The sequence below is a fragment of the Mirounga angustirostris genome, unplaced genomic scaffold, assembly GCF_029215605.1.
Source record: "Mirounga angustirostris isolate CCGP_5_RB_7025 unplaced genomic scaffold, mMirAng1.0.hap1 SCAF_9, whole genome shotgun sequence".
In the NCBI taxonomy this organism is placed as follows: Eukaryota; Metazoa; Chordata; class Mammalia; order Carnivora; family Phocidae; genus Mirounga; species Mirounga angustirostris.
The window spans coordinates 134,169,964-134,187,477 of NW_026991717.1; the positions used below are offsets into that span (position 1 = coordinate 134,169,964).

Sequence of the window (17,514 nt, forward strand, 5' to 3'; positions counted from 1 at the left end):
TTTTTTCCTGTGGTCTTTATTGATTAAGTTTGAATTCTTTTCCACAAAATAATAAACAATGATTTAAAAATGAGCATCGATTGAACATAATATTCTAAGACAGTAAGCGTCTGCCTGAAAGACAAATGACATATTGGCCTGATCCACTGATGGCATTCTTGGATGAGAAGTAAAAATGGGATATCAGTAGAGTGATATGATGCTGATTTATGGTCCTAGAGAGACCTTTTTTGGGGGAGTGGAGAAAGATGCATAATAAGGAAAGAATAAAAGAGACATAATCAATATGAAATTTAGTCATTTGAGATTAGCAGATGTGGTCTACCAATCTGATTCTGAAAAGATTCATTTGTTTTATTAATTTTATATGGCATTATTTTCATTAATGGAAATAATAGAAAAAATAGAAGTTTCTGCCAATGTAATTATTTATTAGAGTATTTTACATCTACTGAATATAGGTTGATTTTTTTTAAAAAAGATTTCATTTTCAGCTGTTTAAAGAAAACCTTTACTGTGTAAATAAATATAGATATATGTGAATAAAAAACTTAGCTTTACTTACTTTTAAAGTCTTATTTCAAGTAGCACAGATGTGTGGATAACCAATAATAACATAACATTTTCCGTGGGCTAGGTACTGTGCCTAGTGCTTTAGACACACCCTTTTAAACATCTCATCACAGCTCTACATGATGTATTTATTCTCATTTCACAGTTGAGAAGATCCAGACTTAAAAAATTCAGTGTTTGACTATGAATATTTTGTTGGGAGCTTTCTAGGAAGCATGAAATTACGTAACTTATTTGTACAGTTCACCAAGAAAAAGAGAAACCGTCTTAACTAAAAGAATTAAAGAGCATAAACAGAAGATACAAATTGCTTTTTTCTTTGATTTGCAGCTCAAAAGTAAAAGTACTTGTCTTCCTCACTGTAGGTGATGTTTTCTGAGTTAAATTAAAAGTTACATCCTGAGAAAAGCAAATGGATTTTGTGAAAGCAACACATTTATACATAATAAACAGAACATGGTGTTCCAGACACCCTACAGGTCCTAAAAAGTGCACAGTATAGTAGTCTGTTGACAGACTAAACATTTAGGGACACTGTAATGTAAAGGAAGAAAATGACGTAATGCCTATAATGTAAGCTAATGGAAAGCAACCATCAGGGTTAGAATTGACTTTATGAGGAGGTTTTATAGGCTAAGAAACATAAAATTATATAACATTTTGTCTAGTTCACTTAAAAAGAAAGAGAGAGGCAGGATTAAGCAAAGGAATTAGGGAACATGAACAGATGATACAAATTACTCGTTCTGCTGCAGTTTATAGTTCAAAAATAAAAGTACATTGACCCATACACATTTTGAAAATAATGTTTATGTTGTGTCTTTTTATCTGTTTGCGCTTAAGGATAAAATGGATTAACATCATTGATTATTTTACAGTAATTAAATTCAATGGAAACATTTACTGAGTATACAGTTTTTCTGGACATATATAAAATGTTACAGTAGCTAATATTCCTAATAAACCTAAAAATACTGCCTTTCAATAAATTCTCTTGGAGACCAGTGTTCTCACATGAGTTTCTTAGTCATTCATTTGTTATTTTTACCTTGCTTACCATAAAAAATGAACTAGAACTTTTGAAATTCTTAGTTAGGAAATACTTTATTTCTGTGATAGTGGGACCACTGTTAATACTTGAATATTGTTTCTGATTTAAGGTATTTGAGTGATATTTAGGATCATTTATAGATATTTTTATTTACAATCGTTGCAAAAGTGTAAAACCTAGAAAATATTTATATACTATACTGTCATACATATCTGTAATGTTTGATTAAAACTTTATGGATTAACTAACTTTTGGCAGTGGTGAACTAATATCCTAGAAATTTCTCAAATTAGAACATCTAGAAGCTCTAGATAAAGTACAGCAAGCATTCTTTTAAATGTTTAGTAAAGATTATAAGCGAGGAAGGCTTATTCAGGGCTCAAAAACAAAGCAGTCAGTTCCACTTCTATTTAGGGCGTGGAAAGGAGCAAGGAAACATTACCCTTGTCCTAATAACAATAGCTTAGTCACAGAATCCATAGAAAGCTGAATTCAGAAAAGCAACGGCCCCTCTGAGGAAAGATGGGACACAGGAACACTGACTTTTGACAGAGTATAGGAAGAAGAAGTGGCCACCACAGAAGGTTGTTAGAAAACAATCAGCCAAAATTGTGACAAGTTTTTAAAGGTTGATTGTGGGCTAGCTTATCAGTTTAGAATAACTTGGAGCTCCAGACACAAGGAACTTTGCACCTGCTAGCAAGCTCCTTTCCACAGGCCTCCTTGCCTTGCAGGACAGGAGACTGGAGAGACTCTCCCTTGCTGATGCAGGTTTACTGCTGCTTGGGGATGGGAACATAACACGGCCCATTTCCTCAGACTGTTCTGCATGGACATATAGGAAATTTCAGCAGAGAGATGGAAGCTATAAAATGATCAACTGAAAATGCTAGAAATAAAAAGGGTGATATCAGAGATGAAGCAGTCCTTCAATGGGCTTATCAGCAGTTTGGACACAGATGGGGAAAGAATCAGTGAACTTGAAGGTAGAAATTATCCAGACTGAAACACAAAGGTAGAACAGAGGGAAAAAATAGGAGAGAGCATCAAATGGCTTTCAGACAATGTCAAGTGATCTAATATATGTGCAATTGGAGTCTCAGAATTAGAAAAGAGAGAACAAGGAAGAACTATTTGAAGAAATAATGGCCAAGACTTTTCTGAAGTTAATGAACAACAACCCAAAGATCCAAAAGCCCAGAGGATCTGAAGCTGGATAAACACAGACACACAGACACACACACACACACACACACACACACACACACACACCTAGGTATATCATGATCAAACTGCTGACTATAAAAAAAAAAAGAGAGACAATCTTGGGAGCAGCCAGAGATGAAAGAAACATTACAAACAGAGGAACAAACATGACAGTAAAGCAGACTTCTGGTCAGAAATAATGCAGATTAGAGGACAGTGGAATGTTAGAAGTACTAAAAGCAAGAAAAAAAAAATGGCAACAAGAAATCTGCACCCAGTGGAAATATCTTTCAAGGATGAAAGCAAAATTCTATTTTCTTTAGACAAACATAAATTGAAAGGATTCTTTGTACCACACTTATTCTATAAGAAATGCTAAGGGAGGTTTTTTTTAGGCAGAAGTAATGTGATAAGAGATGGACATTGAATTTACATGATGAAATAAAGAGCACCAGAAATGGTAAAAATTTGGATAAGTGTAAATGAAGTAACAATTCTACACAAATTCTTCAGAAAATAAAGGAAGTAAGAATAAGTCATCCTATGAGGTCGACATTACCCTGATACCCAAATGAGACATAGACTTTATAAAACCAAGAAACTATAGATACATATCCCTCATGAGCTTACATGCAAACATCTGAAAAAAACAGCAAATCAAATTCAGCAACATAAAAAACGGATAATACATCATGACCAGTTGGAGTTTATCTCAGGAATTTAGAGTTGGTTGAAAATTCAAAAACGAATTGATGTGAGTTATCCTATCAACAAACTAAAAAAAGGAAAAAGAAAAAAATACATCACCATTCAGTTATCTCAGTAGATTTAGGAAAAGCATTTGACAAAAATCTAACAGTCATTCCTGAAAAACAAAACAAAATCAACAAACTAGGGATAGAGAGGGGCTTCCTCTGAAAAATGTATAGGTGTAACATTATACTTAAAGGTGAAGGACTGAATGCTTTCCCCTAAGATCAGGAATAAGCCAAGAGTGTCCACTCTTACCACCTTGTTCAACATTATACTGGACATTTTAGCCAATGTAGTATGGCAACAATTAATAAAAGGCACTCACATTGCAGAGGAAGAAGTAATTATGATCTTTTTTTTAAGTAACATTATTATCTATGATGGAATCTACAAAAGAAAAATACTAGAACTACTAAATGAGTATAGAAAGGTTGGAGGATACAAGATCAATATACAAATCAATTGTATTTCTACACTAGCAACAAACAACTGCACATTGAAGTTTTTTCTTAAACTATGACAGTAGCATTAAAGTACGTAATACCTGGGGATCAATCTGATAAATGATAGGTAAAACCTGTATACTGAAGACTGTGGAACATTGCTGAGAGAAATAATGTATGAAGTAAGTGAATGGAAACCCCATGTTCATGGATCAGAAGACTCCATATTGTTAAGATGTCAGTTCTTCCCACATCAATCTACATATTTAATGTAAAATAATAAAAATTCCAGTAGGTTAGGTTTTTGTTTTTATTTATTTGTTTTTGGTAGGAAATGACAAGCTAATTCTAAGATTCATATGAAAACACACAAGACCAGAAATAGCCAAAACAACTTGGAAAAAAAGAAGCAAAGCTGGAGGACTTTTGCTGACTGATTTTGAGACATAATATATACTGACAGCAGTTAAGACTATCTGATAATTATATATATAAAGATAAACCAGTGGGACACATACAGAGGAAAAATAAATCCCACATATACATTGCCAGTGGATTTCGGTACAGGAGCAAAGACAGTTCAGTGTAGAGTATAATCTTTTTAACAAATGGCACTGGGTTAATTGGGGGAAAAGTCCATACCTCACACCATGTACAAAAATTTAACTCAAAATAGATTGTAAACCTAACTGTTAAACACTAAAATTGTAAAAACTTCTAGAAGAAAACAAAATCTTTGTGACCTTGGGTCAGTCAGAGGTTTCTTACATATGACACTAAAAACATGATCCATAGAAGAAAAAATTGATACATTTGACCTCATGAAAATTTTAAACTTCAGCTCTTCAGAAGACATTGTTAAGAGAATGAAAAGAGAAGACCTAGAATGGGAGAAAATACTCAGGGATCACATATCTGATAAAGGATATGTGTTCGGAATACACAAACAACTCTCCAAACTCAAGAATAAGGGGGAAAACCCTGAATTTTAAAATATGGGCAAAAAATTTGAACAGATACTTCACCAAAGAAGATTTATGGATGGCCAGTATACGTAAGAAAAGGTGCTCAGTCTCATTAGTCATTAGATACATGCAAATGTATTTGAATATTTGTTAGAATATTTGCATTAAAAAACCCTGACCGTTATCTTTTCAGGTATTTTTCTAATATGCTTCTGCCTAATCCTCTCTCTGCTCTTCTATGACTTGAATTTCGCATATATTAGACCTTTTCTTGGTATCTTCTATGTCTTTTACCTTCTTTTCCATTCTTTTTGTGACTTTGAGTGATTTAACCTGACCCATAGTTCAGTTCACCAGTTCATTTATGTCTAGTCTGATTTTGATTATTATTCTTTTCTGGTCTAGAATTTCTAATCAGCTCTTTTAGAAATCTGCCACGTCCCCTTGAACCACATGTGTGTCAGATAACACTAGTACCCAGAGCGCTTTTTAGTGCATTTCTGTTTTCTGCTTCTGCTGGTTCCCATTCATACTATCTTATCTCTTCATGTGTCTGCATATTATTGATTGTGTGTTTGATCTTGTATTTGATAAATTGCTTGTAGAAATAGGTTGAGCTCTAGGGTGACATCTTCCTCTAGAAAGGAATATGTTTTCTTCTGGGAGCTACTTACCTGCACTAACAATAAAGTCTCAGTTAATCCAGTGTCAGGCATTGGATGGTTTGAAGCTGAGCTGCTCATCCTGCAAATGCCAGTCTGCTTTAGGATCATCTTTATCCTATCCCAGAGGGCCTATCCCACTGTGGCCTCCACAAGACTCAAAAAAGTCACTTAAGCTCTTAGCCTCTCAGGAGCCCTTTCTAGAATTAGCAAGTGACCCCAGAGGAAAAACAGGCCCCAAATTACATGCTTACCTTTCTGGAATGCCATTTTGTCTTAGATCTTGGATGGGTAATTATTCCAGTGATAGGTAATCTAGTATGGGTAATTTTTTAGTTTTCGATGGGTAGCCTTGTTAGTTTCCATATGCCTTTATGCAGATGAATTTTGTATTTTGTTGTTTTTCGTTAATTATTGTCATCAGGAGAGCTGATTAAAATGATCTAGTCTGTCATTACGAAGTTCCCTTTCCTTTTATTTTATTCTTCTTGGTTTAATCTTGGAATGATATTAACCCAAAATGTTTCTGTTCGTATACCTGCATATACCCTTCCACCACGGCCTGCCATCACCCTTACCCCCACACAAAACGATTGTTTTCTAGGGATGTGTTAAGAATAATCTTGCACTTTAAATATTCTGCCAAAACATTTGTGTGGGATCTCTTTTTTTAAACTTTGAGTTCTTCAATCCCCTTATTTTGTTGGGGTGAAATTATGTTAACAGTAGCAGATCCACTTTCTGTTTTCTGTGTAGGCAATCTCATCTACACCCAAGTCTTTATATATCATCTATATAAGTTGCATCTATTCTATATAAATTCTCTTATTTACAGCAACCTTTCAGAGCAACAGATCTGTATATGTTAATTTTCTTTCTTTTTTTTTTTAAAGATTTTATTTATTTATTTGACAGAGAAAGAGACAGCGAGAGAGGGAACACAAGCAGAGGAAGTGGGAGAGGGAGAAGCAGGCTTCCCGTGGAGCAGGGAGCCCAATGCGGGGCTTGATCCCAGGACCCTGGGATCATGACCTGAGCCGAAGGCAGATGCTTAACGACTGAGTCACCCAGGCTCCCCTGTATATGCTAATTTTCTGTCTGTAATCTCTACTTGGATGCCTCAAAGGGCTCTCAGAGTTAACAAGTCCAGACCTCAGTTTCTGCCATTTCCCCTCACCACCTGGGGTTCCTCCCGTGTCCCCTGTCCTAATGTGTAATACTGTTATCCCCCTGGTTTTCAAGGCAGAATTTTGGGAGTCATCCTTGATACCATTTCTTCTTTTACTATTCGCTTAAGCAGTCCTGTTTATGTTATGTCTTCAGTATTCTGTCGAATCCACCCACCTCTCTCCAGCCACACCAGCTCTGCCCTCGTCCAAGCTACTATGAGGGTTTGCTCGGATGAGGGTGATAGCTTTGCAAGTGATCCCTGCCCACCATCTCCCTCCCATTCCACCCTACCGTACTACTTTCTGACTCATTTTCATCTTAAGAGTCAGCATGCTATTTCAAAGCATTTAAGACTATAATTTGAGTATTCTCTTGCTGAATGCATCCAAGGCCCTACATAATTGGGACTCTTTCTGCTTTATCAGCCTCAGCCCCTCCTCTCACTCTGTGCTCTAGGCACACTGATCTTTCAGTTTCAGAATCTGCCATGCTCCTTCTTACTTCTCAGTGCCAGGAGCACTTGCTTTCTTACTCTACTTGCCTTCCTTACCTCTCTTTATCCCAACTTTTGTCTAATTATCTCTTTCTTTTCTTACAAGTCAGTTGTCACTTCTCACTGATCCCCTCTCAGAAGAGATCAGGTCACCTGTTAGATGTTCTTATACCATCTGTGCTTCTCATCCTTAGCTTTTATCACAGTTTTAACACTGCTAGCCCTGCTCATTGCTAAGTCTCCAGCACCTGGCTCAGTGCCTTGAATATCACTCAATATTTGTTGAATGTTTGAATGTATAGAAGCAAGAGGAGTCCCTCAAAGGTAGGGGCACAATGTTTGACTTTTCTCCAGTTTCCCAGAATACTTCGTGTGATGCTTAATAAATAGTTGTGAATGAAATTAAAATTATATTATCAGAATTAGATCTTCATTGGGCTACTAAGAGAAAGATTAGAAGGGACTAGATTAGGATAGACTGACAAGAAAGAAAGCCCTATTTCCATTTGCTTATAGACATTTGCCACTTTCCAATGCTGCTTCCCCCCTCCAAAAAAACAGCGTATGCTTTAATCAAAATATATTTGACTAATGAAATATGGCCTCAGTGGATTGTTTGTTATGGTTACTGACAGCACTATATCCAGCAAATAGATATTTCTTTGATAAGCACATCTTTTCTTTGCAGTGTTATATAGCTCTTCTTTAAAAAAATATTTTATTTATTTATTCGAGAGAGAGAGAGAACACCCAAGCAGCGGGGAGGAGCAGAGGGTGGGAGAAGCAGACTCCTCACCTAGCAGGGAGCCCAACGTGGTGCTCAATCCCAGGACTCCAGGACCATGACCCGAGCTGAAGGCAGACGCTTAACTAACTGAGCCACCCAGGGGCCCTCTATAGCTCTTTATTTACATTCTAGGCCTAAATTGTGAGAGTACATGATTCTAATTTATGATATGTAAAAATGACTTGGCAGAGTAGCCCAATTAGAAGTTGAGTTTCAAAACCACTGTCGTGAAATGTATTTCTTTGTTTGGTGTTGTCATGATTTTGCATGGAAGGATACTTGATCACACATCTACAATAGTGATGCGAGAGTTACTCTTGGCATTGGTATTTCCTTTATGGAAAGAGATCTTTGGGGTATTGTTATGTGTACCTCCTCATGAACCTTGCTAATCACTGAAACACAGATTTAAAGAAGGGTAAAACACATCCATCTTAGTCCTGTTCCTGTCTCCACTTTATTTTCCCATTTTTCCTCTCAGATTCTGACTTTCAGGGTTCTCAGCTAGTTTTCCCCACCCTTTATTTTAGTGTAGAGCATGGCAGCCAGTGATAGGGGGAAAAAAAGAGGTACAGTGAATTGTTAAAGGTATCTGAGTTGGCATGTTCCAATTATTCATATTTAACTCAGTTTTACAGTCATATAAATATTATCATTTCATAGTGAAAAGAGCTGTTTACAATTATTGTTAGTCACTAAAAGTTCTCACAAGTATGGCCCTCAAAACCCCAGATATTTCATATGTCCCAAGTCTTCAATGTTTTAATTTTTAGATTCCTATTTATTTAGTTTCAAAGCAATCAATGATATTCTGTCTAAAAATATACAAAGATACTTTGTAATGTTAGGGCTCCTTTACCTTTAGCCAGCACCATTTGTGGTAAATATATTTACCAGTTTAATTTAGTTAAGTTTAGTTCCCAAATGTGTGAATCCAAAATATTTGTTCTTTTGGAATACGCCAGTGATTTATTTAATGTTTCTCTATGTCGTGTATTGTAAAGAGAAATATCTTCCTGATGTATACAATGTGGGCTTATTGGAGAAAGAGCAGTTGCCCTCTAGGCAAGGACTGTATTATGCTGTTTTACAAAACGCTCTCTTGTACTACTCACACTGACTACAGAATGAATTTAAACAGAGAAGTGTCTAGGACATTTTCCTTCCTCGAGTGGGAATAGTTTTTTAAATTTGGAGATGTACCATGTACTCATTTATCAAATGTCTCATTTCATTTTTGAGGAGTTCAGGTTGGAATGCCAGCCATACAATAGAATGTAAGAGGGGCAAACCGACATTAAGGCATGCACTTAAGCAATAGAGGAATTTCCTTTTCAGTGTCTCCCAAGGTCCATGAGGATGCACACTTATTTACCCAGAGAGTATGGATCTCACTATGTTTGTCCAGAGGGTGTGACTCTGTGGAGGAGAACACTTACTGGTAAGTGTCAAACTCTTATTGTATTATATTTCAGAAAAATATGTTTAGAAATCGATTTTTAGCAGTGATAAAATCTCTTAGTCTGTGCTGGTTTCTTAACAGCGGACAGTCCCAGATGTTGAAGTCAGCACAGCAAGAGAAAAACCCAAATCCTGATAAGACTTGAGGATTTTTCGAAAATTAAATGCAAAATAGTTGGGGCAAATGTTGCTGCGGGAGTCAAGACTAAGTAATGCAGTAAGAAGATCTGAAGTTGGAGAGCTTCTCATGTTCTTCTTTTGCATAAAGTTTGCATATGTACAAAACCCGAGACTCTAATGGCTTTCAGAGGGGACAGAATTACATCTCTTGGAACTTAAAACCGCAGACTCCGTGACCCGGAATGTACATTGTGGCCCTCACAATATAGTTTAATATTTCCCTGCAAAATACTTTCTGTTTCTAAATAAAGGCTGTGTGTTCTGAGACCTGTAAGCGATGTATACTGGCCACATCAAATTTTTTAAGAGTGTTTTCCAAATCCGGAATGGTTAGTGTGGAACAGATGTTTGTTTTGGAAACAATAAAGCAGGGAGAAATGATTGTGCCATATGATTTCAGAGACCAGTCGCTGCTTTTGCTTTACGCCTATCATTCCTTCTCTTTTTCTTTCAGCCAACAACTCTTGAGATATGTAATTGGCTATTGGTTGAAAAACCTTGTAAAATAATATTTGTGTGTGTGATATGAAAGTCTGAATGTGTGGTAGGTTTCCTGGGAAGTAACCATGCTGATTAAACATTTGCCACAGCAAAGCCACTGCCAGATCTCCCGCACTACCCCCTGAAGGCTTGGGATTGATTTAAGCCAGGCCTTAATAAACAACGAATGGAAGTGCAGAATCCACGAAGAATTTCAGTACTTAGCTTTGGCATCAGGCGACAAAGGTTAAGTCTTAAGAGTTGCCAATCGCTAGCTTGCTGGCCTTCAGCAGAACATTGACAGCTCCGAGTCTGCTTCTTCTGCTATAAAATGACTTGTCATGTCCCGGAACGATGACTGGCCGTGGTCCTACCATATGCATCAAGAAGTTTGAGTACTTGGTGTGCATCCTGGTTTGCAGAGATGCACTGGGGGAGAAGACAACAGGGATGTGGAAAACGTATGTGAAGGGAGAGAGCGTCAAGAGTAGAAGGTTTAGGTCAAAGGGTAAGAGTCATCTGGCAGTTACTTACTGAATGCCTGTTGTGTGCGAGGAGGTGGGGTGCAGCTATGAGCACAACAGCCAGAAACTCTTGCAGTCCTGAAGCTCGTGGTTAGGGGTGGGAGATGGACCATAAGCATGTGAGCATGTCGGATGGTGGAGATAATACATCTGTAATATAAAGGAGGTGGTGAGAGCTGGAGTGGGGGAGTGGCTTTCATTATAAAATCAGGTCTTTGGGGAGGAGCTCCTTGGAAAGGTGATACTTGAATAAAGGCTTGGGAGAGATCAGGGAGCCAGTCATGTGGAAATCTGGGAAAAGTGGGAAGTGGGAACAGATGTGGGAAGTCATTGCATGGACTGACTTTTATTTTGAGTGTGATGGAAAGCCCTTGGAGAGTGTTGAGCTGAAAAGTGCCATGATCCGACTTATTTTTTATAAGAATCTCTCTGGCTACTGTATAGAGACTAGACAGTAGAGGGGGGCAGTAATGGCAGCAGGGACTAGTTAACAGGTTACTGGGATAATTCAGGCTGAAGGTGATGGTGGCTTGGATCAGGGTGGTAGTGGTGGAGATGGCAAGTGGTCAGATTTGGATCAGGATTGGCCGGCTATCCGTGGTGAGTGAGGGACTGAGAGGAGCTAAGGACTGGCCTCAGAGTTTTTAGATTGGCGACCAGAAGGTCAGGGCTGTCATTCACTGTTTACCAAGGTGAAGATTGGAGGAGAAGCAGGTTTTTGGGGAGAGATCAGTTCAGGTGTGGACAAGATAAGATTCCTATTAGCCTCGTGTAGAGGAGACCGGTGGATAGCTAGTGGTCATTATTTAAATGCCCAGTTTACACTAGTTGCTAAGTCATGAAAACTCTGCTTAAATATTTAAATCTCTGAGCAGATGGTACTACAATTCATATTTTATAGATTAGGAAATAATACAGAGAGATTAATTTTCTTTTTAAAGATTTTATTTATTTATTTGACAGAGGCAGAGATAGCGAGAGCAGGAACACAAGCAGCGGGAGGGGGAGAGGGAGAAGCAGGCTTCCCCCCCGAGGAGGGAGCCCGATGCGGGACTCGATCCCAGGACCCTGGGATCATGCCTGAGCCGAAGGCAGTCGCTTAACCAACTGAGCCACCCAGGCGCCCCGAGATTAATTTTCTTAAGGTCACAGATATGAAACTTTGTTTTATGGCCACAAGTTCCACGTTGTTCTACCAACTTTATTATGTTAGTTATAAAATAGGCATTCAAGGGCAATTCCTGTAATTGACATAACTGATTAAGCAAAGGAATACTTTTAGCTACCTTTACGTTCACACACACACACACACACACACACACACACTTTCTCTTCTAGAGAAGTAATATCTTTGATGAGGTTTATATGAAAGTTTTTTTTTTTTTTTTTACTTTTTGATGTGTTGAAAACTAATATCTCATGTAGATTTTTAACTTTGAATATATGTTAAATTTTTTTAAATGGTGAATGGAGATGGCTATGAATATAATTAATTTTTAGAAACATTCTTATATTTAAAAAACTTCTTTTAAGAACAGTTTACTGCATGGTAAATTTATGTACTCGTCAGTGGTTTCCAGGGGAAAATACATTTGTACAATCTTAAGTGTATTCCTTTTTTATAGTAAAATGCGTAATGTTTATTTTTTGAAGCAGAAATACAAGTAACGAAAACACATGTGATTGTCTGACCTTTGATATTATTGTTCTAGGTCTGATGGCAAACTACAATACAAATAGCAAAATTAGAAATTGAGAGCTATCAAAAATCCCTATTCTATTATTTAGAGGTTTATCTATATTTATAATTTGCATTTTAAAAAGCAGTGGAATCTTATTTTGTAAATGCCTAAGACATTTAAATTTTTTGTGGTGTAATGAGTTAAACAAGAAGGAGCAGATTAATAGAGTTTTCTTAATGTAATAAGAGGAAGTACATACCCTTAAAGGTCATACAGAGTTATTTTGTGGAATATAACTATGTTTGGTTTCTCTGACCTTGGATTTTTAAAACTTAGAGTTTCTGATCTCTCATCTCTGTAATAGCAAACTCTTTCTGATTACGCAGGAAGTCCTGCATGTTGCAGGAGTGGAAATGCAGTTAACAGCTGCGGTGTCATTCTTGACCATTCTGCAGGAAGAATCGGTGTCAATTCATACGTATGCCCACTCCTTCCTCCAGGTCATTCTGCTACATCTGGAGCACCGGGATGCAGGTTAGCAGCCTGGCATGCTTCATTCTGTACCTGTTTATTGTGTCTTGGATGTGGCCATGATGTTTTTGGAATCTTGTTAGCGTGACGAGGATAACTGGTCATTAGTGTGACTGAAAACAGCCATGGCTCTTTCCTTACAAAACCCTCCGAGTTCAGTGTCCTTGAAAGCTGAAGACCCATTAATTCATCTTATGATCTATACTTTCTTCTTAGAATTTTTGAATTTTACAATATTTATGTGTATAGTATTATCATACAGCAAAAAAATACACAATTTGGCTGAAAGATATCCCCCCCATATTATTTTTAAAGATATAAATGTTTTCTAGATGTTGGCCAAGGCAAAAAAAAAAAAAAAAAAAATAGAGGAACTTCTTCAAATAGTAATAAAAATAATCATCCCATTTTATCATTAAATATTGTTGTAACTTAATGGCTGAGTTGAAACTAAATCTGTGAGACATTTAATTTGGTGTGTTTTTTCTGTGTTAATCAGGTGTCAGCAATGCCTGGCTGGAGACTCTTCTGTCTGTGATAGAAGTATTGCCCAAAGAAACCCTAAAACATGAGGTAATACTTTTTTTTTTTGTAAATACTAATAAGTAAGTCGTTCTATTATTAAAAGAAGGCATTAGTGAGCACCTCTGTAGAGCTTTTTAAGTTTCAGAAAATTTTCTTAACTGTAGCTTCCAAAAAAGTGGAATTAGGTCAGAGGGCATTCGTATTCTTAAGACTCTTACTAGCAATATGTGGAAATGCCTGTTTCCCTGGACTTTACTCAGCATTAGCATTCCAATTTCATTCATTCATTCATTCATTCATTCATTCATTTATTTATTTATTTATTTCTAAGGATTTTTTTTATTCATTTGAGAGAGAGTGAGAACATGAGCAAGGGGGAGGGTAAAAGGAGGGTCAGAGGGAGAGGGTTTGAGGGAGAGAGAGAAGCAGGCTCCCCACTGAGTAGGGAGCCCGACACAGGGCTCCATCCCACACCCCTGGGATCATGACCTGAGCCAAAGGCAGACGCTTAACTGACTGAGCCACCCAGGCGCCCCTATAGTGTTCCAATTTAGTTTGATGGGCCAAAAAATGGAAATATATTTTAATTGGAATTTTTTTTATTATTATGCTGTTGAACATTTTTTTCATATATTTATATCAATTCTGTTCTTTTGGAATTGTCTGATCATTTCCTTTGGTCACTGTTTATATGTGCTGTTTATCAAGGTTGCGAATCTTTTGTTTGTTGCAGGTAATTTTACTAATTTCCTGTTTGCTTTTAAGTTTTTTTTTTTTTTTTAAGATTTTATTTATTTGACAGAGAGAGAGATAGTGAGAGCAGGAATACAAGTGGGAGGAGTGGGAGAGGGAGAAGCAGGCTCCCCGCGGAGCGGGGAGCCCGATGCGGAGCTCGATCCCAGGACCCTGGGATCATGACCTGAGCCGAAGGCAGACTCTTAATGACTGAGCCACCCAGGCGCCCCTGCTTTTAAGTTTTTAACACTGTTCAATATACCCATCTCTAAAAATTTTAGTAAATTAAAATGAGAGAATGAGAAAATTAGAAAGGAAATTTATTCTCTAATGAAATGATTTTCATTCTTTGAACAACATCCCTATATTCTTTTCAAATATGTCATGGTTTAAAAAGTAGTTACCTGTCAATGAAATTCCTCTGTATATTTCATGAAGTGTTTTTGTCCTTCTTTGCCCTCATACAGTTTGTGGTCCTATCTCAACGTCAAAATACGTGGTTGAAAATGGGAAGATTTACTCAGTTATGAGGATGTTTGTAAACTTAATGCCGAACATCTAGATGATTACACATATTTAAACATTGAACTTAATATTCACGTCTGTTATTGATACTTTTTGAAGAGTGCTATATAGTGGAATGCAGTTTTTACTCTAGAATGCCATGTATTATTTTATGTGATTTTTAAGATTTTAAATACACAGTTTATTTTATTTTACATCTTCGAGTTTCATATGGTATTTATCATTATGTATTCAGCATTTCTGGCTACTTTGTTGAGAGGAAAAAACCAGCTGACTTTTTATTAGAGCTATGGAGTTTTAGAACTTGGAGGATTCTTAGTATGACATATTCTGATATCCATCTTAAGTAGATGAGCCACCTTGGGACCAGAAATAGCAAGATTACTTGGACAAATTAAAGAGCGGGGGCCAGAATCGGGATCTGATCTTCATAGTTCTTTACAGTCTGTCATGCTGTTGCGTTTTTGAGTGCCCAGCATGTACATAATACAATATCAGAATTGCATTCAAATTACAGAATTACTTAATAGAATCTATTTGAAGCTATATTGTTTTGCATCCCTTTAGGATAAATATGAAAATTTTATATGGAATAAAAATAAATTTCAGACTAGGTGGTAGTCTGCTTTTTTTTCTTTTGAAAATGTACATTTCACAATGATACTTTATGTGCATACGGATCACTGCAGAATTCACCATAAGCTTTAATTCAGTTTTTATGTGCCTGATTGGTTTTTAATTATGTAATTTATCATCATGTTTACCTTAGTAAGCCAGAAGGCAAACAAGGTGATTCAGGTTATGAGCACCTCACATTATAATTCAGGTTCCTTAAAAACACTTGGGACCCTAAAATATTCCTTGAGGAAAATAGCCAACATTAGTGGCAAGAATATATAACACTTTGTGAATTTGTTCTCTAAATCTTTTCTCTTTAGATTTTGAACCCACTTGTTTCCAAGGCACAACTTTCCCAAACAGTCCAGTCTCGTTTAGTTAGTTGTAAAATTTTAGGAAAATTGACCAACAAATTTGATGCCCATACGTGAGTATTTATATATAATTTTTGTCTACTTTATTCAATTGAATTGATTTAAAATGTATGATTAACATTTAAAATGTTAATCATATGATTAACAATTATATTAGACTTATTCCATACTGCATACAAGCTTAGCTGTTTTAACTTTATAGAATTCTTGGAAGTCTACTTATTCAGATGCGTTTCTTCTCATCTCATGGCATTTCAAAATCAATATGATTAGCTTTTTTTCTATTTCTCATCTTAGTCTTCTCTGTCACACACCTAGTGTAGTTTTGAGTATAAAATGTATTATTCTATAGACTTCAAAAACTGTCAAACCTGACCTAAAGATAGACTTTCTGATTTCTTCCATTATTGTTATGAATTCTTTATTTTGAATAATTTATCTTATTTTGGGGTTTTATGGAGAATGTTTATAATTTGTATGCTACTCTCTGCCCAGATGATAAATACCAAGTGGAAAGAATGAAATGTTGTATAATATGACGCAAGAGTAAAATATAAAATAAAAGAATATTTTGGTCGATGGGCGTTAAACATTCCATTTGCCTGTAGCCTTTCATCTTAGCTAAGATGTTTAACTGTCAATCCAAAATTAACCATTACTTTAAAAAGATCCAGGCATATATATAATTTACAAATAACAAAAGATAACATCCAAATGTAATGATATATGTGAAAATACCACATAAACTATAAAGCTTTCTATTAAAGTATGTTTGTTATTAAGCTAAGATTTTGATAATAACTTTGAAAATTTTAATTATTCTAAAACACCCATTTGCATGTTCCTTTCCTTCCCTTCTAAGCATTAAAAGAGAAGTACTTCCTCTGGTAAAATCACTCTGTCAAGATGTAGAATATGAAGTTCGGTCTTGTATGTGTCGGCAATTAGAAAACATAGCTCAGGGCATTGGGTAAGTATACTTTCAATTCCTTATGTCATATTCTTAGTTCTGGATTGTCAGATATTCATATCCTGTTCCTGTGTTCCATGAAAGCATGGTGTTGAAAGGCTAAGCTTTATATGATCTTTAAAAATGATTGTAACATGTATCATATGATCTCACTGATATGAGGAATTCTTAATCGCAGGAAACAAACTGAGGGTTGCTGGAGTGGGGGGTGGGGTGGGAGGGATGGGGGTGACTGGGTGATAGACACTGGGGAGGGTATGTGCTCTGGTAAGCGCTGTGAATTGTGCAAGACTGTTGAATCTCAGATCTGTACCTCTGAAAAAAATAATGCAATATATGTTAAGAAAAAAAAAAAGAAGAAGAAGAAGGTAGCGGGAGGGGAAGAATGAAGCGGGGGAAATCGGAGGGGTAGATGAACCATGAGAGACGATGGACTCTGAGAAACAAACAGGGTTCTAGAGGGGAGGGGGGTGGGAGGATGGGTTAGCCTAGGGGTGGGTATTGAGGAGGGCACATTCTGCATGGAGCACTGGGTGTTATGCACAAACAATGAATCATGGAACACTTCATCTAAAATTAATGATGTAATGTATGGGGATTAACATAAGAATAAAAATAAATAAATATGGATTAGAAAGGTTCCTATAAGATCTCAAGAAAAAAAATAAAATAAAAATGATTGTAACAACAAGTACCTCCTGATGTGTCTGGATTAAGAGACATTAAAGTGAAGATGCTTAGCATTCATCTCATGCTAATTTCTTTCTTACCTTCAGTTGCTTGTTAGCATCCCAGATTCAGGAAGG

The 17,514-nt window shown here is 36.5% G+C and overlaps 1 protein-coding gene across 1 annotated transcript in view; it reads left to right on the forward strand.

The window, feature by feature from the left end:
- PPP4R4 (protein phosphatase 4 regulatory subunit 4) overlaps positions 1-17,514 on the forward strand; it is a 103,887-nt gene that overhangs the window by 36,423 nt on the left and 49,950 nt on the right. The window contains exons 4-7 of the mRNA XM_045901456.3: positions 12,817-12,964; positions 13,461-13,534; positions 15,685-15,791; positions 16,601-16,708. Of these exons, the coding sequence (XP_045757412.1) occupies positions 12,817-12,964; positions 13,461-13,534; positions 15,685-15,791; positions 16,601-16,708 (437 nt within the window). The remainder of the gene's footprint in view (positions 1-12,816; positions 12,965-13,460; positions 13,535-15,684; positions 15,792-16,600; positions 16,709-17,514) is intronic.